This window comes from Syngnathus scovelli, chromosome 3 (assembly GCF_024217435.2).
Source record: "Syngnathus scovelli strain Florida chromosome 3, RoL_Ssco_1.2, whole genome shotgun sequence".
In the NCBI taxonomy this organism is placed as follows: domain Eukaryota; kingdom Metazoa; phylum Chordata; class Actinopteri; order Syngnathiformes; family Syngnathidae; genus Syngnathus; species Syngnathus scovelli.
Genome location: NC_090849.1, coordinates 24,827,383 through 24,855,100, shown reverse-complemented (window position 1 = coordinate 24,855,100; position 27,718 = coordinate 24,827,383). Strand labels below are relative to the sequence as shown.

Below are 27,718 nucleotides of genomic sequence, written 5' to 3'. Positions count from 1 at the left end.
TTACAATGCCGCTCAAAATGTTCATTTTACCGTTTATGAAGGTGCCAAGAGAAGAAGCCAACGGCTGAAAGGCCCTGTAAAGTTAAAATAAATGTTTTCCCAATTGGGTACACCACAAAGAAGAGTGTTGTTAACAACTGGGCCAAATTTAAATGGGAAAAATGCTGAGTATACATAAAACTGAGGCTTCAAAATGACTCTCGCTTGGATTCAAAAAACATATTAAAAAAAAAAAAAAAAAAAAAAACACAACAAGCTCTTGTGTAAATTGTAAGATACATTTTTAGGGTGTAGCCAAAGCTAACTAGTTAGCTAGCTAGACAGCTGCACTCTGTTGTGGTCAAAATGGGCCTAATGAATAATGATAGAATATGAACGGACTTTAAGGCCACATGTGAACCAAGCCACAACGTGGCACATCTCCTGCGTCGCCTGCATCATGCTGAGCAAATGGGGACTTCATCCGCTAAAGGAAATTGAAAAATTTGCAGACAGAGGAAATTAAAATAACCAAGTCAGGATTTTTACAAGCCCGCATTCAGGACCTGAAGGAAGGTCTTTTGCTCAGACTTTTCTTTCTTTCTTTTTTTAATAACCTACTGTAACGCTCGGCTGGGGGATGCGTTATGAAAAGCAGCTGACAAACGCTCCCCCCCCGAGGCAGAACATGTTTGAAACGGGCCGCGTCAGCTTTCTACATCTCACTTTTGACTTTGACCTCGCGTTTGGTTTCCCAACATCTGTTTTTATCACAATAAAATAGCACATGTGGCGCGACGATGTCCACTTTGGTTTTGGCGAGGACGCAAACGCAAAGAAAAAAAAAAAGACAAACACAAGCGTTTAGTTTTGCGCTCTGTCTCTGAATGATGAACTGCGAAGAGGGGGCATCGTGCATGTCATGACAGTCTGGTCTTATCTGGCCATCTCACGCTGCCGCTATCTTCCACTTGTGGCAAAGAATGTCTGTTGCTGCGTCAGGGAAGAAGCGGGATGAGCAAGCGGACGGCCGAGAAAAAACAGACTCGGTTATTTCCATGTTCACACTTTCGCACTGAGTTTGAACGAGTTTCCGAAATAAATAAATAAATAAATAAACGGCAGCTGTACAATGGAGATGCCATTGCGACAGAGTATTGCGCAACATTTTTCTTCGGCCCGCATAAAAGCCACAGTTACGCCAGCTGCTTGTACTAAATTGAAGTTGGCTAGCGACAGTCTGACGTCACGCAGAGCAAAGCAACAAGTCCAAGATGGCGGACCTGCCTCGGTCACATAAAGTCTTTATAACCACACATAAAGAGCCAGCATGCTGCCTCTCAAGTATCATTTCTTTTATAGCGCTCAGCAAAAGAGCTGACAAGTCAGAGGCCAACGGTTGCGTAAGAACTCCGCCGTCTTGCTGATTTAACTTGCTGCTCAAACGTCAACTAAGAACGCATCGACGCAAACCGACATGGCGAAGAAGCAGCGTGTTCTCACATATCACAAGAGCAGATTTGAATCATCAGGAAATATTTGGGTGTATTTATTGGAGGACTGATTGTTCACTGGAGCCCGCCGGCCGGCCGGCCGCAAGATAAGAGAGGCGAGCAAAAGCAGGAGACAAGTTAATGGGAGAGAGATTTCCCATGGCTGACTAAACTACTCACAGCTGGCCGTCGAAAAAAAAAAAAAAAAAAGATATTCCCAACATGCTTTTGAGAGCACCACGTTCACAATTCTTAGAGGACGTTTTGGCTTTGGTTTAGGTGGAGAACCGATTTTTTTGCGCAATAGATTATTAAACATTTGTATTGAAAAGGACATTGTGCAACATGTTCAAAAATTTCATATATTATGGAAATGGTCAAATATGTATTTACATTGATTTTCAGTATGATTTCAGTTTAGTAATTTAGTGGTGGACTTTAAAAAGGCCAAAATCAATTGTTGCAAATTAAGTTCATTCATGTCAAGCGTGTTCAGTTTTGTTAGCATTTGATCAATTCCTGTTTTAAGAAAATTTGCTAGAAGATGCTTTAAAAACGGTTAAAAAAAGTGAGACAAGAATAACAACTAATAAATACAATTATGCAAGTTACATTCGTGCACCAACTCCACAAATGAAAAGTTGTATTGTTTGCAAAGTATACAATCATCAACATTTTAAACACTATTCTCTATAAAAAACAAAATAAAAAAAAAAGACTCGTACCTAACCCTAACCCATTTGAAGCCATTTTTTAAAATAGAATTCCGTCACAAAATGATTGTGGGACCAGGACAGGGTTTTGGCCGCTAAGTAACAAATAAAAAAGCGGCTGTAGTTTCAACGCTGTATTGAGCTTTGTGCCTGCAGGTGATTTTTGAACACACGCGGTAATCCCACATAAAAAAGAAAAGAAAGAAAAAAAAAATCACTGAGTACCCGCTAATCGTAAATTTGTAATTAGCTGATACTTCCAAAGCGGGACATAGCAACACATCAAAGCCCACCGAAAAACATCTCAACATGCAATTAGAATTAAAACACTTATTAGAGCAAGTTTTAGTGTGTGTGTGTGTGTGTGTGTGTTGTACAGGCACATTTAATCTCTCTCTCTCACACACACGCACGGACGGACGGCCTCTTTCAAAGCCACTGCCGGAAAGTCTGTGGTCTGCAAGAGGAAAAATGTCCTTAAACACGAGTGCGAGTTTGCCTTGGCCAGTGCGTCAGCGGTGAGCTAATCTTTTTGGGCCTGGCCGTTTTCCATCTGGAATAAGGCGGGACTGCTCATTGGTGAAGGTGAACAAGGGGAGTTGTTTTTTTTTTTTAGGGCATTTGCTCAAATGATTTTTATTGTCTGTGTTATAAAGCCTCCCATGAGCGACTGAATCTCGCATGTTTGCTGTAGAAGGTGCGGCTAACAAGGAGGACGTGAAACTGTCGTACGCATGCCGGGCCAGTAGTTGGCACTAAGATAGTCTGGCCAAGAGGAAGAATACGTTTCTTCTACTATGACTGTAACTCGGTAATATTTTTCATAGAAGATAAAGAATCTACCTTTTGGTAATCTGACATGATGTGTCTCAACGTCCTGCTCCACCGTTTGTGTACACTATTTTGCATTGACTTTTGAGGTTGAACATGTGAACGAAACGTGTTCCCATCTTTTCCACCTTTCTCAGTATAACTTTGTGGCTCTCGTTGGCTCGGGTCCCAGACTCTGTCATTAAAAAGGCTTCAGGCAGACAGGGGTTTGGAGTCCATTTCCTGCGACGACGCTATTGGCTTTCGCGAGACTCTCCCCTCCGAGAATCGACGTTCTAAATCGGGCCGCTTGGGCCATGTCCAGTGTGTTCTCCGCGTCCACCTCCGTCTGAAACGGAAGCTCGTGACGGCAAAGTGGCCGTGTGGCTTTGCGTTGGACTTTCGCCGATGAAACGTTGATGCAAAACTAATACAGTTGCATCGAGAAGTTTCCTCGCTCTTGTTTTCAAATGTCAAAGTCAAACACACCTGCTTGCAATTCCTCCGCCAGCATAATCTTTCCTTTCTTTATAAGCCAGCTTTGGAGAATGACTTATCTTTGAAACCAACGTTTGCTCGTCAAGTAAAAGCGTTAGCTAAGAAACAAGTGCTGCAAGTGCGTCGACGTGAACGCTAAACGTTGCGGTTTTCTCGGCAAAACACAGAGCCTGCGCGCAACCGTTCCGTAATGAGTCGCTATTGCGTCATCATAATAACCCTAATTGACGCCGGAGGGCCCCGTCAAATACGAGACAAATTTCCCCCTTCTAACCACATGAAAAACCAAACATTGTCAGGCTCATCTACTGTTGGAGAAAGGCAGCGTCAGATCGTTCGCAGCATCTCCTGTCGCAGCCAAACCACAAACAAAAACATCACATTTGGCAGTTACAGCGCCGTCACCACAGGCTATTGTCTGGCGCAATTAAATATGGAGGCATCTCTCAAGTCGCATCCCTCGGCTGCCTTCTCGGCTTCCTTTGTCTGCGCCGATTTATGACTTTGACAATAAACGACAGACGAACAGCGCCGGACGGCTTCCGTGGCTTGCGGCTTCTATCGCCTCAACCGCTTGATGGAGCAAATATTCCAAGGGCTTCAGGTCAAATCAAAACGGCTAACGGATGCTTTGATTTGGTCGAAATCCTGTTTATACATCAATCTGGAGAAAAATGTGAGTCGTGACGAGTTCATTGTCAAGAAATTTGCTTCCAATTGTATGGTTAGCAAATTGGTAATCGACATCTTGCTATTTTTTTCTCCCCTGGTTTGAAATCCAATACAGGATTTGAAGATGTGACTTTCATTTTAAATGGGATTTATTGTCTACTGACAGTCCTAAATCATTCTGAGGTTCAAGTGGACATCCATTTTCTTCTTCATAAAGACATGAGAGAAACTGGAGCTATTATTAGTGGTAATGCTCTATTGTTAGCGTGTTAGCATCCCTGGTCAGAACACAAAAATGGAAAACAGTGTCAAGAAAGTTGCTAAGTAGCATTAGCTTTGGTGTATTTAACTGCCAATGTGGAGGAAACATTTGGGAGTCAAAAAATGACGTATTTCTATACATTGTCACGTACGTTTGAAAATAATGTCAAGAATTTGTTGCCCCGCCCCCAAATCTCATTTCCAGGGGCTTTCACATGTAGCACAGCGGTGAGATGAGATCCGCTCGGCCGGCCACCTGTCGAAGGGGCCCACCGAGAGGGCAACATGTCCGATTCTCCGATTAACATTCCGGGCCGGGACTCATTAAGCAAATCTGTCAGCAGGTGGACAGAGGGAAGCGGGTGGCTGGATGGCACAATAATTGGGAGCCAATCCGGACTGTGTCCTTCATCGCCGCTCGTAATGAAACAGGTGAACAACTTGGGGGTTAAAAAAAATAAAAGCGAGAGAGCAATGTGGGGCAAAAAGCTCCGTTCGCTGGCGGCGCTGGTCCTTTGGCCAAAAGAAGAGCTTTTTGTTTTAAAGAGAGGGGGGAAAAGAAGAGGGCTTTTTTTTTTTTTTTTTCCCCTCCACACAAGGGTTCAGAAATGCTGTGAAAGCAACAGCTGTTGTTTCCTTTCCCCGCCAAACAAAGGCCAAGGACCCACTGGAAGGCAATACTCCAGCGCTTGTAAAACGAGCCGGGCCGGGCCGGGCCGGGCCCGCAGAGGAATGACTGAGACACTTGGTCTCTAAGCCGGTGACAATTTGTCGCCTCGGGCGCAGATAGTCTGACGAGAAGAACTCCTTTTGAGCACAGACAAGAGAAGAGCCGATGGCGGCCATGAATGCTTTTGCCGTCCCCCAGAGTTCTCCTTTTGGGTTTTGTCCACACTTTTCGGGCTATGAAAGAAGTCGTATATCTTCTCTCGCGTTATCAAAACATAAAGCCTACGTTCAGTTTTTGGCTTTGGATATCCGTCACCGATTTCCTGGTCAATCAACCCTCTCGTGGTGAAATAAAAAACAAAAAAACCCAGGAGAGATCGTTGAGAGGGCCACATCCCGCAACCATGACCTGACCCGACTGGCGCCGATTATTCAGTTGAATGAGCGAAAAGGCGCTTTTATAGCATGAATGATGTTATCCCTTTGCCACGGGAGCAGCTGGAGGTTCACACACGCTTGGAAATATTTACATACTTTGTGTTGGACTCTCGAGCTGACTGTGTGTGTTCTCGTCACCAAATTGATCATGTGTTTGTCTTCACCTGTTTTGTGTTGCATCCGTGGATTCATTTTGGCTTTGGGAGAAGGAACAGCTGTTTAGGGGGGGAGTGACACGATACTAATTGTACGACAATTAAGTTGTATGTTCATTTTCCACAACAGAGTTGAAAAGATGAATATTACAAGAATAAAATGAAGTATTTTTGACATTAATGTCTGGGCATTGGAGGGATTGCTTCTTTCAAACATAAGGCCCGGGGGCCGTATCTAGGCCAACACAATTTTTGGGTGATCCACTAAAGCAAATGAAGTGTGCAATTTATGTTTTTTTTTTCTCTTCATTTTAATTGAAAAAAACTGAACAATACCATAGTTTCCTTCACTGTTAGCAGCAATCACAAACAACAAATATCAACTGTTCTAATCGATTTTTGCATACCGTGCAATTTAAAAATATATATATTGGCCCATATTTACGAGTGTAAAGAGCCACTGGCGCCACGACCCCAACAAATTTTAGAGCCTGCGTTAAATTCATGGAAGCTCCTTCCCAAAAAGAAGACGGGAGAGGCAGAGACATGTGAAAACCTTGCTGCTCCATTGTGAGCGCCTGCACAAAGAGGGCTTTATTGATGACCCTCAATCAGCGGCCTTGCTCTGGCCTGCTTCACTAAACTGCACCATTGTGCCACCAAAAGTGGGGATTATTCATCATGTGCTTAGCTCAAGTCTGACGCATCATGTTTTGTTTTGTTTTGTTTTGTTTTGTTTTCTCACAAAAATTGCAGACCTCCCTCAGAAATATTCGGAAACAATTGCATCGTTTGTCTTTCCGGGCACACAAATGTTGTTTTCGGGAGCCACGTCAAATGTGTCCGTTTCCCAAAAGCACACGTTTCCCTTCTCGTCAGACGCAGACGGGACGTGTTTGCTCTTGGGATTTCACTTGAAGATGTTTACAAAAGCCACCGCAGGAGAACACAACGGGAAACAAAATGACCTGGAGCAGCGGTGGTGAATGGACTCGCGCTTACACAGCTCAGGGGATAGATAATCTGATGAATAAACAGATCACTTACTACCACTTTCACACAGATTTTTTTTTTTTGGGGATTCTACTTTTTTCGAACAAGGGAAATGCGGAAAGAAACACTGTGTCCACTCCGGCACTCAGATAGATTTGGAAATTTGTCTGCGCCTTTTTTGAATTGCTTGATGACTCTACAGCTGCCAACGCAAACGTCTATTCTCCAAAAAATCAAAAATAAGGGAAGCATTTAATAACATCCAAAAGCAATGGAAAAGGAGTGACTTTTCAGAAAGATGCTGCTTTCACGTGTGGTGTCAGGCAAGACCAAAGCGCTGAGCCGACAGATCAGGTCTGTTATGAAACATTACAAAAGTACGGCGGGTCCGAGCAAGCCACACACACCGACACTCCAAAGAGACTTAACTCAGCCGTGCGTGCGTGCGTGGGCATTCAAGGCATCTTCTGTCCCACGCCTGCCTCTTCATTAATTACTTTGAAGGCTCCCGCTTGTGTTGGGCTTAACAAAGCCCGGTCGAGCTCACGCGGCATAGCCAACATATTTATGACCTACAGTGCGCGCAAGAGGCCAAGCGGCCGGCTTGCGTGGGCCCACGCTCCTGCCTGCCTGCCTGCCTGCCTGCGTGGCTGCATGGCTGCGTGGCTGCCTGCGTGGCTGCGTGGCTGCCTGCCTGCGCTCACACGGGCGGCATAAAAGGAGGAAATGAATGTGTGAGGGATGAATGCGTGGCCCGGGGGGTCAGCTTAATGGAGTGAGACCCCGGAGCCTATTGACTTCCACACTCAAACTATTAACTCCCCGCAACTCCCAAGCTAGGGCCTCATTATTCATTTGAGGGCCAAAGCGCATTGCCATTTACATACTTAAGTTCGGGGACTTGTCGGAGTGATGCTGTGACAAGTGCGGTGCCTTTGGAAATCCGATTCAAGAACTTCATCCATAACATAATGATGTAAGGCCGCCTTTACATTCAAATTACAACTCATTGTACAGCCCATTTAATTGGATTTTAGAAATCAGCCATTTTTAACATGTCAATCCATTTTTGTCAAAATGTGATGATTTTTCTTTTTTTCTCTTTGTTGTATCGCAAAATTCACGCAAAAGTCATTGTCGGGCCCTGATTCCAACCACGCTAATGAACAGCGTCAATCAAATCCAAGCATTATCTTTGCAGTACAAAAGTGGATCTTGATTGTGCTGGGGTGCCTATTCAGGCTTGGGGAAATAAAGGAGAGGGAAAAACATGTTGCTTTAAATCCCCTATCTTCCCCCTCCCTAAACTTTCCTCTAATTGGCCAACTTTTGTAAGACTGAGGAGAGCGAGGCTGTCCTTACGCTTCGGGGCCATACGAGTTGGATTAGCATATAAAGGCATATCAAGAATGCCATCCGTCCATCCGTCCGTCCGACCGTTCATCTTCTATAGCGCTTGTCCTCATTAGAGCTGGAGCCCATCCCAGCTGACTCATGAACTGGTCGCCAGTCAAAAACAGAGCACGTTTCAGACAAACGACCATTGAAAGACGCAGTCGTGCCATCACTGACGCAACACGCACAACATTGTGAGCCAATGTTGATCTAATCATTGCAAAAAGTAGTGATCTATTTTCTTGGCAGAGAAAGTAGAATTTAGTTCAGTTGAGAGTTATGGTATTTTTTTTTCAGTCGAGTTATGTTGTTGTTTTTTTTACAGGCAACACAGACAAGTCCAAATTTAGAGCTGCCCTCGTAGTGTCGTACAACGTTGTGTTGAAACATGCCAGGCAGCACTGAGATCTGCTGAGTAGTTAAGAACAAGAAGCGGCAGAAATGATGGGAGAATACATAATATATGGATATGGATTGATAGATAGATAGATATACACACCCCCATAACAGAGTAAAGAAACTCCACAACCGTGCATGCTTGTCAGTGTGTTGTTGGGGGGGGGGGAGGTGTCATCAATAACAAGCGAGCGGGGTATGTTTCTTTAAGACAAGCCCATAAATGGTAGCCCGGTCAGCACCTCCTTCAGTGGGAATGAGCTGGCTGCGCTTCCAGTTTTCCTTGGCGGGTCAAGCCTGCCATTGAAGTGTGAATGGGCTGCCATGGCAGATTACACCACACAGCTGTCCCCCTACCGTGGAAATTAAGTTATGCCCCGTGTCAGCAAGTTTTGTGTTTTCCTCTCTCTGCCTCTTTCTCTCCTCCGCGCACCCCCACTGCCATTATCTGCGACCCCCTCCTTGAAAAGTGGGGGCCTCTCGCAAAGGGGTTAAGGTTAGGCTAGGCTTGAGCCTGCCGGGGTTGGAGGAAAATGCAACGCATCTGACTCCCGTGACATTTTTTCTTGAAGCAGTCAGAAAGTTGTGGTGACTCGCACACCCCAAGTCAGCCGCGACTTGTTGTGTGTGCGTGCGTGCGTGCGCATCTTGTTGGAGCGCTGCTCGGCGTGTGGCCGGCCGGGCCCCTGCCTCGTGTTTTGTTTATCTGCGGGTGGAGTTGTTTGCCTTGTGGTCAAAGTAAAAAGGGGGGAAAAAAAAAAAAAAACACTCTGGCTCCTCTATAGTGACGTATGCTGGAAATGTCCCCCTGAACTCCAAAAGCCCCTGTCACCAAACAAAAGCTCATTTACTCTTGATAGGCAAATGGATTGGAGGGCAAGTGGAACACTTTCAGGAAGGTCCTTTTCTGTTCCAACATGATCTTCAAGTGCTCAAAGTGAGGTCAAAGTATGCGTGCTTGGATGAGTTGGGTGTGGAAAATGTTCATCAAAATATCTCTGGGGTGAACTCCAAGAAGACTGAAGAGCTAATTGAATTCGAATTGACATTGCAGTGTTGTAGAATGCAATTTTGAAATTGCAAAAGCAGCTATTGGGGAAAAAAGTCCCCTTTCAGTTCATTCAGTTGGTTGGTTAGCTCGTTAGCTAGCTAGTTAGTTACTGCTTGAGAAGTGCAGTCCACAAGGACTAACAGGCTAACGTGGGGGGGCCATGTTGTTCCCATCAAAGGCATTGGTAAGCACGACCGTTAGCTTAGCATCAGCGTAGCTACGCAGCTCAAAAGTAGCATGTCGAATCGACTTCATTCATTCTGGTGTTTACTAGAACATGCTATACTCTGCCGATTTTGGTACAGTAGCTTCTCTATAACGTCCAATTCTTGATTTTTTCGAGTGATAAAAAAAAAAAAGAAATGGAGGCCCATCTTTAGAAAGAAGCAGCACGCTAGCCTTTTGTCCAACGCTCCACGGTGACATTTCCAAACCGGGAATATTCGAAATGGCTGCCAGCGCCAGTCAGGTAGCAAAGCGTTCCTCCGAGTGACAGTGGGATTAGTGCCGCAGGTTTTGTCTCAGGACCCGAGGAGTGGGCCTGCAGCTTGGGTAACTGGATTACAGGCCTTTTGCTCATTTCAAAGGGTTGCGAACCCAGCAGTGGTCTTGCATGATGGAATCAAAGTGGCAGCTGAAATAGAAGGGAGAAAAACAACAAGGGTCCGCTAACGAGAGCCAGCCAGAACGGGCTGCTCTTTCCCCGGATTGCCTTTGAACTCCCAGCGTAATCGTGGAACCAGAGCGTCCGATTGAAACGCTCAGCAAACAAGAAAACAGTTCTTAGCGCGGGAAGCACACAAGGGGGTCAAGTTGGAGCCCATTCCAGCCTACAATGTGGTCACTTCGGGGGATTATTTCCAAATCCTTTCAAATGAACTTTCCATCTCAGCGCAGAGCCTCCTCCTCCTCCTCCTTTTGCGCCGACGTCTCAGCCATTCCAACTGTCCAACCTTTTCGACATCACTTTCTGCACATGAGCCTTCACGACCCAAAAACATCACCCTAATATGGCCGCCGAACCTCCGAGGACAAACTACAATGACTTGACTTCCGCTCTCATCCTGACATCATGCTTGCACGTGAACATTTTTTTTTTTTTTTAACTTTACGCTGATCTTCCAATAAAGATTTACAAGAATGGGAAAACAGAAAGGTAAGGAAGGACTGGAGTTGGCGAGCGCTGACCGTTTGATGGATTATAGCAGAGTGCTCCTAAAAGAAAATATGCAAGCTACACTATGGACGTAGGAATCATTTTAAGAGAACAAACTGGAACACTTTGGAGTTTGGGGAACGGGGGGGTCAAAAGCTCCTGCTGAGATCACATTCCATGTCAGTTTTTCATTTACCTCAACAAGAGGGGAAAAAAACGTCACCCCAAACAGATGCCAAGACTTAAGTGAAAACACTGCAAGGAAAAGTGGGGCTAAGGTTAAACATTCCATGTGGTAGAGTATCCCAAGGAGTAATAAAGTCGTTGTAATTATTTTTGCCTTGTCCTCGGGCTAACGTATTGAGCCGGGGATCCAAACCCAAAACATGAATTTCAGCTCGGACTCGCTCGGCAAAATGGTCGTGGGGATTATTGGAGTTCTTTATTAGAAGCAGGCCAGGCCGCATGTGGCTTCCAACCGCAGGATCGGCGGTCAGAGAGAGAGAGAGAGAGAGGGAGAGAGGGAGAGAGGGAGAGAGGGAGAGAGAGAGAGACCGCTGGCGTTTTGTAAACATTGTCCTGCAATCGTGCGCTAGAGGTGAGGGGGGGGGGGGGGGGGGGGGGGGGGGGGGGGGGGTCTGATGTCAAAGATATTTGACACGAGAAAAAAAAAAAGACGAAACACAGAGCGATGAGAAATGAAATCCAGAACCAACATTGTGTTTGTTGGGTTTTAAAATCATATTTGCTGCGGCTTTCCTCAACTCATACCAACCATCATAACACACAGCGGATATCAAAAGTCTACACACCCCTGTTCTAAGGCAATTTAAAAAACCCAAAAAGATTTCAAAACCATGGTGTGACCTATATATAACATGTCCAACTCAACAAACATTTGAAATAATGTGGTTGCACCAATGGCGCGAGTCAAAACCAGTTTGGGGAGGTTTCCTACATTCATTCATCCATTTACACCCAACACATTATTATGTGCATGCTGTGACCCCCCCAGCCCCCCAAAAGAATCGAATCAGCCTGTGCAAGTGTGAGAGCCAAAAGAAAGACGAGGAGGAGGAGCCAAAGACACGCTGGGCTCCAGAGCCTTTCTCCCGCTGGAACTCTACACGCTGATACTGCACGACACCAGGGAAACTTTTTTTTTAATTTCTTTTTTGCAAGGGGACTTTTTGAGGGGACACGTTGGCGGTCAATAAAGAACCCGTTGGTGATGAAAACAGTCCCTTTTCTTTTTCCACTGAGTTTTTGTTGCAGCAACTACTCGTGAAAAAGATCATTTCACGAAAGCATCTCTTGCCAGGATTTGGAGAAGCCCGGTGGCGGCAGCGGCGGCCGAGGCCAGATCGTTCCCACATGCTTCCCTGCCGCTCGCCTCTCCAGAGGTGTCAAGCCGCCCTGAAAGAATGAAGTGGCTCGCCATTGTCCCGCTCAACTATTATGTGCTTAACATTTCCATGACAAAGATGCCACTCGACTTCTCCTCCATCCATTCAGCTAGACGGCCCTCAACCACCACCACCACCGCCGCCGCCGCCGCCCCTCGAAATAAAACTACAAATCATTGACCGGGGACATCAACAAACATTTGTACACATGCGCCAGAGATTTTGTATTGGAAGAAGAATCAAAGGGCTAACTTTAGATCTGAGGTCAGCAACTTGTGTGAAATTGAAAGCTAATTCTTGTCTACTGATACTACCAAGGGCTAACCGTTGAACATACATAAATATCACACAATATTTCGAGACGAAGCAGAGTTACACCAGTGGAATGGAAAAGACAAGAACAAACATTGAAGAAAACAAATGCAAATCCATGCGCCGGCCAATAGCACGGCTGTCAGTGTCATTTTTACTCCTGCCAAGTTTTCATCTTCTGTCTTTGTCATGGTTGTTTGTCTATATAGTAAGTTTTTCTTTTTTGGAATATTCAGATGACTTTTAGGATGATGCTGTCGTGTTTGACTTTACCGACCAGCACCACGGGTTTTGTTGATACTCAACGACGGTGTGAATGCTCGTCTGTCTTGACGTGCCCTGTGATTGGCTGTCAGCCAGTCCAGGGTGTACCCCCTCCCTCCCTCCCTCCTTTCAGCCAAAATCAGCTGGCTTAAGATCAAGCTCAGCCGTGACCTGACCGAGGACAAGCGCTGTAGACAAACGGATGGGTGGAATTCCATCCAGTCCATGTGCCACAAGGATGAATAAATCCGGACTTTCCTTGTGAAATCAAATAGAATGCACGTAAAAGTTTGACAAGGCTTGAGGGGCATTTTGTTGATTTACCGTGGCAGTTGCGTTTGACAACAGTTGACATAATGGCTCGTTAGAATCTTCCTGAACAAAAAAGGGAGGCTCCGTCCAGAACACACCACGGTCACACGTCAAGCAAATATACAAAAGGTTTTACATTGGGTCATTTTTCAACCAGCCTTTAGGAGTTTGCCGCTGTTTAGTTTGAACTTTCACCGTTTCAACTTCTGAAATAGGAGGCGAAATCAAAACAAGTCACAGTCAAGGATGATGTATTCAAGTTTTCCTTTATGCCTTCTATAAAAGTATATCATTAAGGCACCCATACAGTGGATTTAGACATTTCTTTCTATAGGCTACAGACAGTCAATAAATCAGCACATAGCCTGTACCATAGAGGATTCTCAAATCTATATCAGCTATACACATATATACAATGTACAAGAGAATGTGGACAATAATAACTTCCCTTTAAAGCTGGAATGCTCAGTCTTTCATTCGCACGACGAACATTTGGATGTGATTGGTTGGCGTTTAATAAATTATTTCATTTAACCCTTCTGCTATTTACACTTTTTTATTTCCACGATTCCAGCATTAAATACTTGTCGATCAGATGCCCGATAAGACAACAGTCGTATAAAAAATAGCTCATATCTTCTTGAAAAAAAAAAAAAAAAACAACCTGTAAAAAGACTGGCAGTGCACAGCATGACGTGCATGTGAAGATTTAAACCCTGCTGCTGAAGAATCAAACAATTTCAATGTATGAGCTGAGCGTCTGGTGAGTTTGGAGCTACTAAAGTTTCCCTCTGGTGGCATTTGCATAGAAAATATAATCCACTAAAATCTGTGTTCAAAAGAGGGGCGTTAGAGCCAAAATGGATGGCGGCAGCAGCAGCAGCAGCAGGGTGAAAAGCGAGCGGAGCTCCGGGAGAGAGGCTCCATTCAACGGGTCTTCCCGGTAGTCCGAGTCCGTGTAGTCCTCGTCGTCCTCCGCGTCGTAGTCGTCGTGGGAGCCGCTGCTCTCTTCCGTCACCGGTGCGCCGAAGCAGCGGAGCTTCATGTTGCTCTTGACAAACTCGCAGATGGGCCTTTCGTCACCGTCGCACATGCAAGTGTCCAGCTGCTGGCCCTTGGGGATCCGCCGCATGGCGGCGATCACGTTGCGGCACGCGTCGGTGCACACGGAGCTGCTGAAAAGTTTGCCGCAGTGCTTCATGTAGTCGCTCAAGGTGGAGCTGCACTGCTGGTCGTCCAAGCATTGCATCCGCGCCGCCGTGCAGCCCGAGCTGGTAGTCCGAGGCAAGCAGGGCTCGATGGCCACTTTGGTGCGCGTGCAAAACGAGTCGTGGCCGCAGCTGCAGTCCTCCAGCGCCGGTCCGTTTCGGGTGAGATTGAGCTGCACCAGCGACGAGATGCAATGGCTGGGACACTTCTTCCTGCCCCCGTACAACACCGGCGCGCAGGCCCGCATGTAGTGCTCGTACGCGTAATTGCACTCGGGCTCCCTTTGGCAGTTGAGGATGGCCTGCCAGCAGATAGGTCTCCGGCCGTGGGGTGGCGAGGCTGCGGACAGCGCCGCCAGCAAAAGCACGCAGGTCAGTGGGCCCAGTGAGCCGCAGGGGCTCCGTGCCAGCGCACCAAAGCTTGCCATGGTGCTGGTGCTGCTGCTGGTGGTGCTGCTGCTGCTGCTGCTGGTGGTGGTGGTGCTGGTGGTTGCTGCGGTGGTGGTGGTGGTGGTGGTGGTGGACGGCAAAACTCACAGCAGAGTCATAAGGCAAACTTCAACGCCACTTCCAAGGACAGTCATCCGAAACGCTGAGTCCGTTCAACAGGCTGCCGTGGAATCCCGGCTCCGTCAACACTCCGCGTGCCCATTTATCCAAAGCACAAAAGTTGTTTGCGGTACTTTTCATGGACAAATCATTCCATCTCAGCGCTCCATTGCACCCCCTTTCCTTTCCTTTCCTTTCCTTTCCTTTCCTTTCCTTTCCTTTCCTTTCCTTTCCTTTCCTTTCCTTTCCTTTCCTTTCCTTTCCACCACCCCCGCCCGGATCTCGGCAAACAGCAACACCAAAAAAGAACGGCTCAAGTCCCCCCCCAAAAGGCTTCCAAGTGGGTCCTTTGCGAGTCCGTGCGCGCACGGGAGTGCAAACAAACTTGTGCAAAGGAGGAGGTGAAAACAACAAGACTTGTAGGTCGCAAAGTGGTCCAGCGCATTTTGTGTGCGAGTTCCCCGGTCCCACTCGACTCTGGAGCCCTCAGCAGCTCATTGGTTGCCCCCCCGCCACCCCCCTCTTGTTGTGGCTTTGACGTGTGGAGGGCGGGAGTTCGGCCCAGGGGGAGGAGTGAGGGTGAAGAACAACACAACTTCAGGCGCGAGGTTACTACTCTATAAACTGATTGCTTACTTGGGGATCCCCAAAATAATTGTAAAAACAATGCATTATTCCTTTCAATGTCATATTTCATTTGTAATCTTGCTCACTTGAATAGCAGAATTGTGACATCTTTGCACATTCAAAACAAACATTTTTCATTTCACACTATGTAGACTATTAAAACTGCCAAACGCAAATATAAGTTCCCTTAAGTTTGTTTTGCATAGCGCCCTCTGCCTTTCATCACATCTTCAGTATCCATCGCCCCTCACGAGGATAAGCGGTACAGAAGATGAATGAATAAGTCGAGGGAGACGAGCAAAGACACTTTGGTTTCTCAAAAGGACAAATCAGCCTTTCGTCCCCTTGATAATCCCAATAACATTCCCCCGAGGGGCATGCATTGTCAATCGTCATCATTTCATCTAAATAGAAATGATTGAGTGGAATGAACTGCCGCCAACTTTCCCAATCTTAATGAGCGATGACTTTCAATTCAAAGGAGTCTATGTTCCCCTTGACAAAACATCATCAATAAAAGCCAAATGCTATTTGTTTTAGAAACGGCCTTGATTTCACAGTCTCTCTCAGAGAGGCCGACCGACATTGTCACCATCCACATGACAAACGAGCGTGCGCTGCGTAAGCATGTGTGTGTGTGTGTGTGTGTGCGTGCGTGTCTCTGGGACGCGAGTAAAACGATAGCCCACATGTTGACACACGAACCGGAGGAGGCCGTTTAGCCGCCGAGGCTTGATGTGGATGAGGGAGTCGGGCAAAGAGAGCAGCGAGGGCACAAAGACTGTTTGTGTTTCTGATCTCTGGAATGTACCTTTAGGCCACAGCGCCGAGCTTCCCGCCGCAAACAATGCACTCCATGTCAGTTACGGCTGGCTAGCGGAGACGCCGCTGGCGCTCCTCCAAGGTCCCCACTCGGCCCAAATGATGGATACCGGGAACCCAATACCTCGCCAGTCCCTCCAGCACAAAGAACGCAACCTGGGAAGGAAGAAGATTTCCAAACATCAACACGGTGGCCGTTTCAAGTGCTTTTAAGGCGCCGGTCAAATGAACTTAAAGCATCCGATCATTTGTTATTGTTATTTTTCTTTAACAGTCCGGGTGACTTCATGGAGCATAGTTTGAAAATCGATTGGAATGGCCAGTACAAAAAGAGATGGCATCAGTTTCAAACCACAAATATTATTTGAAACAACCACGAACGCCGTAGCTTAGCCTTTCGGTCCGCTAGCTAAATGCTAATGCTAAGTAATAGCAACAGCAGGGTTTTCAAGTATTCCAATTAGGAAACAACCACGAACGCCGTAGCTTAGCCTTTCAGTCTGCTAGCTAAATGCTAAGAGCAGGGTTTTCATGTATTCCGAAGCCTTTCAAATAAGCACACTTGACCGTTTCACTTCAAGGATGGCCCGTGTCGTGAGGAGCTTATCTATCATGGAACGGCGGCGTATCACCACGCGGAAATATACAAATACAGGAAATGACTTTGCAGGAAGCATCCATTCAAATTGCTTCCTCGAAGGGATTTCAAAGCAGCGATAATGGCAAGTGATAAGTTATTTGGAACAGAAGCAAGCGAGATTAAACATTCATTTCCTTCCTGGTGTCTGCCTGCCTGCCTGCCTGCCTGTTAATTTGCGCCTGCGTGTTCCGTCCTCTTCCTGGGATTTTGGCCGATCTGTTGGGCTCGGAACTGCATAACTCTGCCCGAGAGATTAAACGTTTGGACGTGGTGGATGACGCCGGAGAGGCTACAAGTGACAGAGTCCCAATCATGATCCTAAACCTTCCTTACTGGACTTTTTGCATGTAACACAACAGGCATGATGCCATCTGTGATTATTTCCTGAGGCTATCATGAACCTTTTAAAGTGTCCTTTCTTCATAATCCTACTAAATGAGGGTAGTGTTAAATCAAGTGTTATAAGGACTGGGTGTGTGTGTGTGTGTTGTCTTTAATCAGTATGATTAAAGTCATCCATCATGTCAAATAGGCCTCAGTCCTGCTGACCCTTATTAATACAGTCCATTGAACATATGTACCTTTTTTTTTTAAGTGCATAGGATATAGGCCACCATAACGGTTGGAGAAAAAAAAAGGTTGGAAAAGTTTTATCTTTATCTGTCTCTGGAATTGTGTTTAAAGTTTCTTGGAAACGCTTGATCGTCTTTCCGCGAGTTGAGCATCCTGGTGAGCGTCCGAGCAAACATCCAACAAAACGTCATAACTGAAATGTTTTGGCTCGTAGATTTCTTTCCACTGTTTGAGTGCCAGGTGTATAAAAGAATAGAAGGACGACTTTCTGATCCAGGTAGCGTCCACACCTAAAGACCTCTCCGATCTGCTTACGGGCCGACCGGCTGTCGTGACTATTAGCCTCTGTGACCTCAATGCGCACGTGAGCGCTTGCAAAAAGAAACGATGAGCATGCTAGAAAAGCTTCAATCCGACAACATCGAATCTTGGACTGGACTCAAGAATCTCCAATTTTTCCATGATGCAATGCAACCACCATACATTCACTTGAAAGGAATTCAACACAATAAATCCCACAGGCGTGCTTGTGTCCTTATGGGCGCAGCAAAAGTACCAGTGGAAGACATCAGAAGTGCAAAACAAATGGGCCCAAAACGACCCCCAGTAGAACCCCCGCCCCCCTGCCAACCTTTGGCATGCCGGTCGATTATAGAGACGTCAAGTAGTGCGGGCGGGGAATGTGAAACTCAAGCACGTCCCCCCCCATTTGGCACGTTGGATGCGGTTATGAGAGCACTTCATCCGAGTGTAAACTGTGTATTTAAAAAGCCGTCATTGTGGGACTAACACTGGCCCTCGAGTAGCTTGTTGGAATAACTCAATGACACAATGCTTGCTTTTCTAAATAAACAGATGTGGGTAGGCTGTTCAAAGCATCAGTTTCCCCTTGGTTCCTTTTCCCCTCCTCCATCCCATCTGTAAGTGGCCTCGCGCACACACACACACGCACACACACACACACACACACTTGCTTGCTTCCAGCCTCTGTCGACATGTCTAAGAAAGGCAAAGGGCCGCTCTTCTTCCCGCAGCTGTTCCGAACACACAGACAGACAGACAGACAGACAGATGTCTATTCCAGCCTCCCTAGCGCACCAATTCCGGTCATCTTCTCAGGCCCATTAAATGATTTTTTTTTTTCCCATCTGTCAAGACCACTGTCCATTTACAGACACCCACACACCAACTGCTCGAGGCCTCTGTTGTTAAAAACGCCGTCTTAGGGCGGAAATGAGGTTGGTATAAGCATTGGATTATGAAGTCTTAAAGTCCGAAAATGATTGAAGTGTTTCCCGATGGTTGACTTGGATCCGCCACATCATAAGGCAGCGGGTGACCCCCCTTCCCCGGCCAGCTATTCGTCCGTTATATTCAAAAGAGCAGCCTCTTGTATCCGAGGCGTCCCGAATGGCACACAAGCTTGCCATCCAAACACCGTTGCATTGTTTGCGTAGCGCCACAAAGTGTGGAAATGCGAAGGCGAGAGGTGTTGTTTCGCGAGTCGGTTAGCTCCATTTTGCAAAAAATCTCACCCACTTGGATTGAGAACTTTCCGTTCCGTGCGCGCGCCGATCAATCGGTCACCGATCGCAATCATCTGAGAACGTTTGAGAATCTATTGTTACCGAAGCTAAACGCGAGCATTTGTTACGATAAGATAGCGAGAGAATGCCTTTAAACGTCAGCCGCTCGTCGCCAAAGTCCCCCGGGCAGACTTTTTGCGGGGGCCCCGTTCCCAGAAGTGCTGATAAGACTGCCTGCCTGCCTGCCTGCCTGCCTGGCGACTAAATCAAAAGCACATGTCTAACATAACAGAGATGCATCATCTCCTGGATGAGGTGCTTTACTGTGACCAATCCACGTTACACACTCCAGACACAAATCATTTTTGCAAGGAACGTAACAATCCGATATGGTACCATGGCTGCGCTTGATGTGTTGCTCAAAAACCTTTGCATTTTTTTCTTTTCTGGAGATGGATGTCAGCGTGGCAAACTTAAATGCTACGACAAGTTGTTTTCAACCCGGCCAATAATTCTGCTGGGGCCCCAGATGACTTTGGACAGATTCATGGCGGTTAGCACCCGAGGTCAAACGCAGGTAATCCATCAGGGCGCCGAGCTAACTCAGCAATGTCAGGTAGGAGCAAAAGAAGTCACTTGCAGTCACGAGGTTACGACTCCTGGGCTGGAATTTATAGCTTCTTCCCAGCGGGTTGCCACATCGCTAAGTTTGAGCCCCAGCACACCGTGTAAACAAAATGAGAAGACGATAGCCCTCGCTTCGTAAAGATAGCGATTTGATTAGGAGTGAGCGATTCTTCTGTAAACTCCCGGCAGGAAAAGTTTTCACTGTGCCTTAAATGACGTGATGCTCAGATCGCAGGAACAAGCCACAAAAATAAACAAGTGGACTCCCTCGCCTCGGCCGACTCGGCCTGTTCCACTCCTAACATGGCAGCGGGACAAGGCGAGGATGACGCCGTGTCGGACGGTCGCTCGGCGCAACAGCTTGCAGGGACTCTGAGGAAACAAGTTGACTTTTATTTCTCGACTTTATGTCGGAATGGCTCAAGCGGAATTCAGGACGAATTATTGGATAGTAGTGGATTTTAATAGTCGGGACTCTGGGAAGACACAGTGGGCTTGTGAGGTCGATGGCCAAATGCTGAGTTAATTCCCCGTTGTCTGGTTACTTCCGATGGCTCACCCTCTGGCCGTCGTCTCAGCTGATAGGAATGCAGGTGCGGATGTGCACTGGCTTGCTTTGAGATTTTTTTTTTTTTTTTTATGATGCTTCAAGGGCCTGCTAACTCGTTCACCTTCCCAAACTTGACTTGAAGCCTTTTGGCAGTCCTCAACTGAATTCCACTACTGATCCACCGAAATCAACATAGGGAAAGTCAAACGTCTCTGGGACAATTTGGAAATATGGTTCGAAAGTAGAATAAAACTTTGTCAGCACTATTTGTGAGACCTCAGCTCAGTGACAAAATGATTTGACTTCCTTTTTGGCTTTTGTGAATACTTTAGACTACACTAGCGTCAAAAACAGTTTTTAAGAGAAGAAAAATATATAGGGCTGTCCAAAAAGTGTCAGCATTTTGCAGAGTAAACTTGATGAGTGGACAAACATTTTTAGGGAGATGTGTAATCAAGTTTAATGGTAAAATTAAGTTTTAATGTTTTTTTTTGTCCAATGTTTAATAATTACTTGCAACCCCCCCCCCCCCAAAAAAAAATGCCATTTTTAATCCTGTTCAAACAGACTAGTGAATCTGGTTTGGACATGGCAAAAAAAAATTGCACGACAGCCATCTATTGTGGAACACTAAGAAATGATTATTTACTTTTTTTAACAGCCTACTTAATTTGGATATTCACATTTCAAATGATATATATTTGATTTCACTTAATAGCGGTGGCCCCTCTCACATTACAACAAAATGGCGGCTTAAGCCTCGACTTGATTACATACCGTATCAATCAGCATGGTGGTGGAAAAAAAAAAATGAGTGGACATCTGGGCATAATGGCAGTAATTGCCTGGACTCGGGTTGTCTATGTATGTACGGAGCCCGGCGGTCTGGACAAACCCCCAGCAAACACACTCTTCCATCCATCCAGCACAAGGCAGACCTCTGAGCCGTCTACGAGCCAACAATCTAGCCCTTCTTCTGCCCAGACATACTTTGTGTCAATCTGTCCCACCGTGAATGAAGATAAAGGAGCAGGCCATCAGTCAGCACGGGGCTACCAGAAATACAAAGATGGCCGGATAATATCAACTCAAAGACCTTTCTCCTCCCCTGACGATTGCCTCCATCGAGCTCCTCCAGACAGAATACTCGAGAGCCCTAATGCTACACTTTTAGCTTCAAACTTAAATGTCAGGGATGAAGAAAAAGGCCTTCTGCATCTGACTGCAGCCGCAAATGGACACAACTGGCAGAGACAAGAAGTCGCCGCAAGAGTAGCCGTTAAAGTAAGCGGGCAGTTTCCTCTCATTAGAAGCCTGTGGTGACGTTTGGATTTAAAATGGCCGCCCCCCCTCACAAAGTGGAGCTGAGAAAATTAGGAAAGGATGGAGAAGGCGACAGCTGCTGCCTTGGCCTTTACGTAGTAAAGTCACGTGCGCTGTGGCGTACAAGTCTGGCTTTTGTCAACGCCATCGTTTCAAAGGCACCTTGTCACAGCCAATGACGCTAATCACAGACGTTTATGCTATGCGTTTGTCTGGTGCTAGTTTAGCATTACAGCAGCTAGTAAAAGGTAAGATCATAAATGTCAAAAAGGTGGGATTTAGTGGACTTTTTTATGTTTAGCAATTTGAATGTAGCTTTTGATCAATCAACTTTGAAACAGACTCTCTCCTCTTCCACATTGTTTGGATGGGAACGATTCACGCCAACATGGCCGTCGCGTTGATGCACTTTTTAGTATTTGCCGTCCTTTGACTGCTGGAGTCAGTCAAATCAAGGTTCTGGATTGGTTAGGTAGTCCCTCAACAAAGCTAGATAACAAGAAGGATAGTTTTGAAGCCAGCCAGGTGCAGCTCGTAGCGCAAATTAGCTTAGCGCCAAGCCTTAACCCAATAGTTAAGCCTAACTTATTCCGTCTACTCAATTCAAAATATCCCACACGGACTAGAGTGTTTTGACAAGGTTTTTGTGTCGCCAAACATGACGTATTAAAAAGTTAAGACTCTAATTCAAGGATAAACACCAACTTGAAGTGCAGTTGACCACATTAAGCTTCATCACTTTACGCCTCTGTCAACGAATCTCATTCCAAAGAGGTGATGAAAACCTTGAGCGCTAACCGGCGCTCTCTTTTGGGTGGAGGTGTTATAATGAGCCACTTTGAAATCTTTCAAAACAAACGTTTCAGATTTGTTGTGCTCTTGTTGGAAAGTCTGCTGCCAGAATTTCATACGACTATTTTTGTTTGCTTTTCACACCTACTCAAGTAGCGGCATCTCATTCACATTTCGATGGCGTGTTGGGTGTTTGTGTTTTAGTTGCATCCATTCATCCTTTCTGCTCCATTATATTGCAAGTTAACGTGACGACATTTTCTGCCCTTTGTTTCTTCTTTATTATTAGAAGACTATCAGAAAGATCCTCATTTGTTATTGTCTCGATAACTGGAAGCCCAGACGATTCAGCTCTTAAAAATAGAGCTACACTTCCCGGCAACGGGAAAAGGTCAGTGTGATTAGCTCTTAAATGTCTGATATCAATCACACCAACACAATTAGCTCTTATCATTAAAGCATTTTCTAAGGGTTGGCTAAGCCTCTTCACTGAAGAAGCAAGACACCCGGCCGGGCTTGGCTTTCAACTCCAGATAAGTCTCAGCACAGTCTGTGTTAGGGAACTGGATTTGTGCGTATGTGTGTGTGTGTGTGTGTGTGTGTGTGTGTGTGTGTGTGTGTGCCCATTTGCCTTTCTGAAATCAAAGTCAACAAAGAGGGGTAAAACCCTAAACTATACATGCAGATTTATATAATGATACGTTCTAATCATATCACAGATTTGAATTGGCCCAAACTAAAGCTTTGGAGGAGTAATTAGTAGAGATGGACGGGCGCAGGTAAGTGATTTAAAGCATCAAGAAGCCAAAGTTATCTAATAAAAAATTCCATCAGTGGTCGGATTTCACCATCGGCTTCCCTCAAGTCTGATATAGACATCATTGAGTAGCTCCGCCGCTTCCCCCACCCTTACCTGACAGGAGCAGCTGCACCTCATGACAGATAGGCCATGTCATCTCCAAAAATTCCACCAGCGCTACCCTCCTCTACATTTTTGTTCCTGTCAGCACTCAGAGTGATGTTCTAATTTTACTAAGGCCGACAGCCCTGTGCGTGCGCACACACACGCACACACACACACACTTGCAATGTATGCATTATGTCAATAATCTCTAATCAGAAGTGAGAATAAGCAAACAAAAAGAGATGGTCATGAAAAGAAAATGATTCCCCTGGCAAATGTGACATTTGATCTCACTTAAATGAGCCATCCATAATCCCTACAAGGTTTTGTTAAGGCGTCCAATGAGCAGCACAGCCTTCTGGGTAACGGCGCGGGGATGTGCTGAAGGGAAACCCGAGCCGTCTCGGCATTCCGGGCAAAATGCCGCAACGGCAGTAGTAGCTTCGTTGGCCGGCCGTATCGATGACAAAAGCAGGGCGAGCGAGCGGGCGAGCACTGATGCGTAAAACATGAGCCTGAGAACGTTTGCTCAACCGAGTCAGTTATAACTTGGACACGTAATCATACGTTGGGCTAAACGAGAGCTCGGTAAACCGCACGGACGCTAAAGTAGCTTGCTATTACGTCGCCCGTGTTAGTGTCAACTACTATGAAATGCAGCTAGCCGGTTTTACACAGCACAAATGTCAACGGAGGTTAAATGTTTGCCATGGTTTCGTGGCCTACACATGGAATACGTTGCACGTCTTGGGCAACCGATAAGGTTCTCCTTTTTCTTCTGGTTCTGCATTGCATTATTTTACGACGCAACTGCGTTACAGTAAAAGGCCATCCTTGAATGCAACATTTTTTCCCCCCCTTGACACAAACAACTTACGTGAGCAGTTGAGAAAAAAAGCTGCAGCGACTGACGGCTTTGTTAGGATGCGTTAAACGCTAAGACAAACACAAGCATGGAGTCAGACTACTGTGCGGTGAGCAACGATGCGGCCGCGCTGTATAAATTCAGGCGAGTTGTTTTGCTTGAAACCATATGGGACTCATTTGCAAGGGAACTTCTGGCATCGGTTCCAGGCATGGTTTTGATGTTCCCGATAGGCACGGCTGCCATCAAAACTGCTCCGAGATAATTGCGGCCCTGTCGCCATCATGGTGAGCAGAATTCTGCACCTCTAGTCCAATCTGTAACTGAATATTTGTGCCTGTAAAATTGCAGTTTTTCTGTGAAATGTTTAACAGGCAATTTTGGCATTGGCGTTTCAGTCCAGTTTAGATGAAAACGGACGGAGAGGCCTTTCGAGGGAGAACTTTAAGCACTGCAATGCTTACAAGTGTGACTGACTTTAATAGTAAACCTATAAATGTTAATTCCCCCCACAAATAAATACCCTAAGAACAACAAAAAGCAAGGGCAAAAGTAATTACGATAGATCGTTTGGGTAATCATTCACATAATGCCGCTCCTTGACGGCTGCAATAAATTCAGCGCTGTGATTCCAATCTGACAACAGCGTTTGCTGGCTTTGCTCTCACCAAACACACACGCTCCAGTCAAACGCAGACGCGTGATGCCAAAGCGACCTCATTTGCTAGCATTGACTCAGAACACACGTTTTCGGGCAGTAATCGGGGAAACTCAACAATCAACGTTACAGTGCAGTTTTGGGTCCCTCCCCCCCCCAGCTAGAAGCGGAACCACAGCGGGTCAGAGCTACCTTAAGTGCTTTCTTGGCAAACTGAGCGATATTTTAGCGAAAGCAATCTTGTGCTTTTCGCTGGAAACCTGAGCCTGAATGCTGGGATTTGTTGAGCAAGCGGCAGGTTTTGCCCATTGCTGAGGAAAAGCGTCTCTGGCGCTTATTTGCAAGTTCGGGGAAAAAAAAAAAATAATAATACAGAAGATGAAATGAGATTAAAGGTTACGTCATGTTTGTATTGTGGAGTGTATCAGACCAGAGCAGAGTGTGAGAGGGTCAAGGGTCTCCATGGGTTCAACAAGTCGTGCTCTTTGAAATGTGAAGCAGGTCTGAAATCTTTCAAGCGGTAAGTTCAGTACACCAGCAGCAGCTGCGCACCCGCAGCAAGCTACTACCTCTATGAGACGGCCCGCCGCCTGCATCCGACGCAGGAGGAAGAGACAGCTTAGGTTTCATCTTCACATCGCAAGGAGACAACAGATACTGACACTTGAAAAACGTCGCAAACACTACTTGATCATTTCAATACGATATTGCCAAAAGTTTCATGATTCCAAAGAGTAGAACCTGGAACAAATCGCTTATCGTCGAGTTTGGGAAGAAATGTTATTGAAATAGTTTTTTTTTTTTTTTTGCATTTGGTTATATTGTTTTAAAGTGACTATAGTTGAAGTGAAAGGAGATCCCTTTTCATCTCATGGTGACAGCTGGTCAGAGAGCTAACGTGCAGTGTGTGTGTGTGTGTGTGCGTGTGTTTGAGAATGCAGCTGCAGCCGGGCGACATGATGGTGGCACCAGTCGAGGCCTTCGCAGTGCACAGCAACATGATAGCCATTAGGAATGACCCACATAAGGTATATGCAACGACAACAATTCCACCGTCATGTTTTTACATGATTGGAAATGTCTTCTCTCTCAAATCACGGCAAAAGTAGTCTCGACAAGCTGGTCGTAACATTTCCAATCACGAGGATTTATGCCACATAAGCGCAGTTCACGTGGCTCAAGGCGCCAGCTGATTATGAAGCAGCTCGAGGTTTGGAATTCACATTTTAGTCCAAAGACAACAGGCTTGAAATGACTCATGCGCTTTGGCATCTGAACTAATGGAAACCTAATATTCGGAATGCTCCCCCCCCCCCCCCCCCCCCCCCCCGCTCTGCAATTGTGGCTTTCAGTTTGTAACCTCTAAGTACATGGGCTAATGATGCCGGTTATTAGCTTCACAACAATGTATGAAATGTACATAGGGACGGACATGGTGAGAAGAATGGTGAGAAGAAGGAGGAGGGGAACATTGTAAACTGGGAGTCAACTGGTGAGTCAAATAGAGTCATAGATCATTTATATTTCAAAGGTGGCATGGCTAGCAAACCGTGATTGCACAAAATATATACGGTAAAACTCATTTTTGCATGGGCCGAGATTTGGTTTTCAATTTATTCTGAGAAATGTTGTCCTGGTTTTCATAGAACTGTTTGGTCCGAAAATAGTACGTATAAATTCATCCACCTGGCATTTAGTGCTATTGAGCACCCACCCGTATGAAACATGGCTCGCTCGACGGTAGTGACGGTTTGACCGTCAATGTCATAGAAATGGTAGATTGGCCGTAAATATAAACACTGATTGAATCTTTCCCCGAGTCCAATTTCAACAAGTGAGCAGTTCTAGCAAGACCTCGCTGATCCTAATAATGGATCGTAAAAGTCCCAGTAAAGAGGACTTGGAGCCCATGAGGCCCAGGCCCCAGAAGCTCACTGGAATGTCATCAGTCTTCTGCCAAAATCTCTGAGATTGCTCCTAGCTCTCTCTCATGTTTATCTCGCGTGACAGCTCTGGGAAAAATAAAAATAACCCAGACTCCGCCAAAACCCAGGATGACATTATTCAGCAGCCAGATGATTGATCAGGACGCCAAGCACCAACATCATTTGCTTCCCATTAATAATGTTGATTAAACTAACATTTCAATTGCAGAGAAATCAGAGACTTAGAGCCGTGCCTTCAGATAAGTTTTGCAAAACGAGCCATCGTTTGGACGATTTTTTGCTTTTAAGATAAGAGTTTTACTCGGCTAACAGGTTAACATTGTGGAAACAAAACACAAAACAAAGACTGCTATTGAGTAATTGCTTGTGTATTGAAAACCACCACCGCATGTACCTTTAGTCCGTTAGCATACTGCTAACACATAATGGAAAACGCCATAGATGGGCTAACAACTAGCGTCGATGTGTCAGTCGAAAACTTTTAGCTCCAGATATTTGAACACAAACTGTGCGGCAACAGATGTAGACAAACAATTTAACAATACTTCATTGGCATGAATATTATACTGCCACCTGGTGCCCAAGTCACACACATAACTCTCCTACACAAGAGCGTGTCCAAGCACCTACGATCCCCAACCCCGGCCGGACATGAGTTCGGGCAGCTCTAACGCGGAGGCTGTTATCATTTTAGCACTCCAATTATAGTTAAAAAATACGACGCCCGCATAAACGGCCAAAGGGGGAGAGAAGGAATAACGTGCACTTGGCATTGAGAAGTAAAAAAGGTCTATGAAGAGCCAACCCCCCCACCCCACCCCCAGCAGGAGATGTTTTATTAGCGCTGTTTAAAAGGCCGGCTTGTTAAACATCAAGCGTGGATCACCTGCGGCCTCGGGATCCGCGCCACGGCTACGGTACGTGGCTGGCTATTTTCACCCTCTTGATTTGACATGCTGGCGTGGAGACAGGCTTGTTTCAAGACACAATAATCACTTTTAACTTGCGATCCAAGTCCCGAGTCCCACCTGCGAGGGGGAGTCAGGACTCGGGTGGTCCGGGCTTCTTTTGGCGTCTTCGCGATGTCAAAGCGGGGAAAAAAAACGGGCCGAAGATAAATAAGAAGCTTCGACAC

The 27,718-nt window shown here is 46.0% G+C and overlaps 1 protein-coding gene and 1 long non-coding RNA gene across 3 annotated transcripts in view; both read right to left on the bottom strand.

Moving 5' to 3' along the window:
• Positions 1-27,718, bottom strand: part of LOC125993597 (uncharacterized) — a 71,101-nt gene that overhangs the window by 33,465 nt on the left and 9,918 nt on the right. Inside the window, exon 2 of one of the 2 annotated variants that reach the window (XR_007490344.2) lies at positions 16,169-16,335. The exons of the other annotated variant lie outside the window; for it this stretch is intronic. This is a non-coding gene — a long non-coding RNA (uncharacterized lncRNA). The remainder of the gene's footprint in view (positions 1-16,168; positions 16,336-27,718) is intronic. 2 annotated transcript variants of the gene reach the window in all.
• On the bottom strand, positions 13,221-15,233 carry gas1a (growth arrest-specific 1a). Its single transcript, XM_049762273.2, has one exon. The coding sequence runs from the start codon at positions 14,607-14,609 to the stop codon at positions 13,809-13,811; it is 801 nt and encodes a 266-aa protein (XP_049618230.1). The 5' UTR covers positions 14,610-15,233; the 3' UTR covers positions 13,221-13,808.

What these genes read in the sequence shown, in the direction of transcription:
- gas1a (XM_049762273.2), bottom strand. Translation starts at nt 14,609, where the DNA reads ATGGCAAGCTTTGGTGCGCTGGCACGGAGCCCCTGCGGCTCACTGGGC.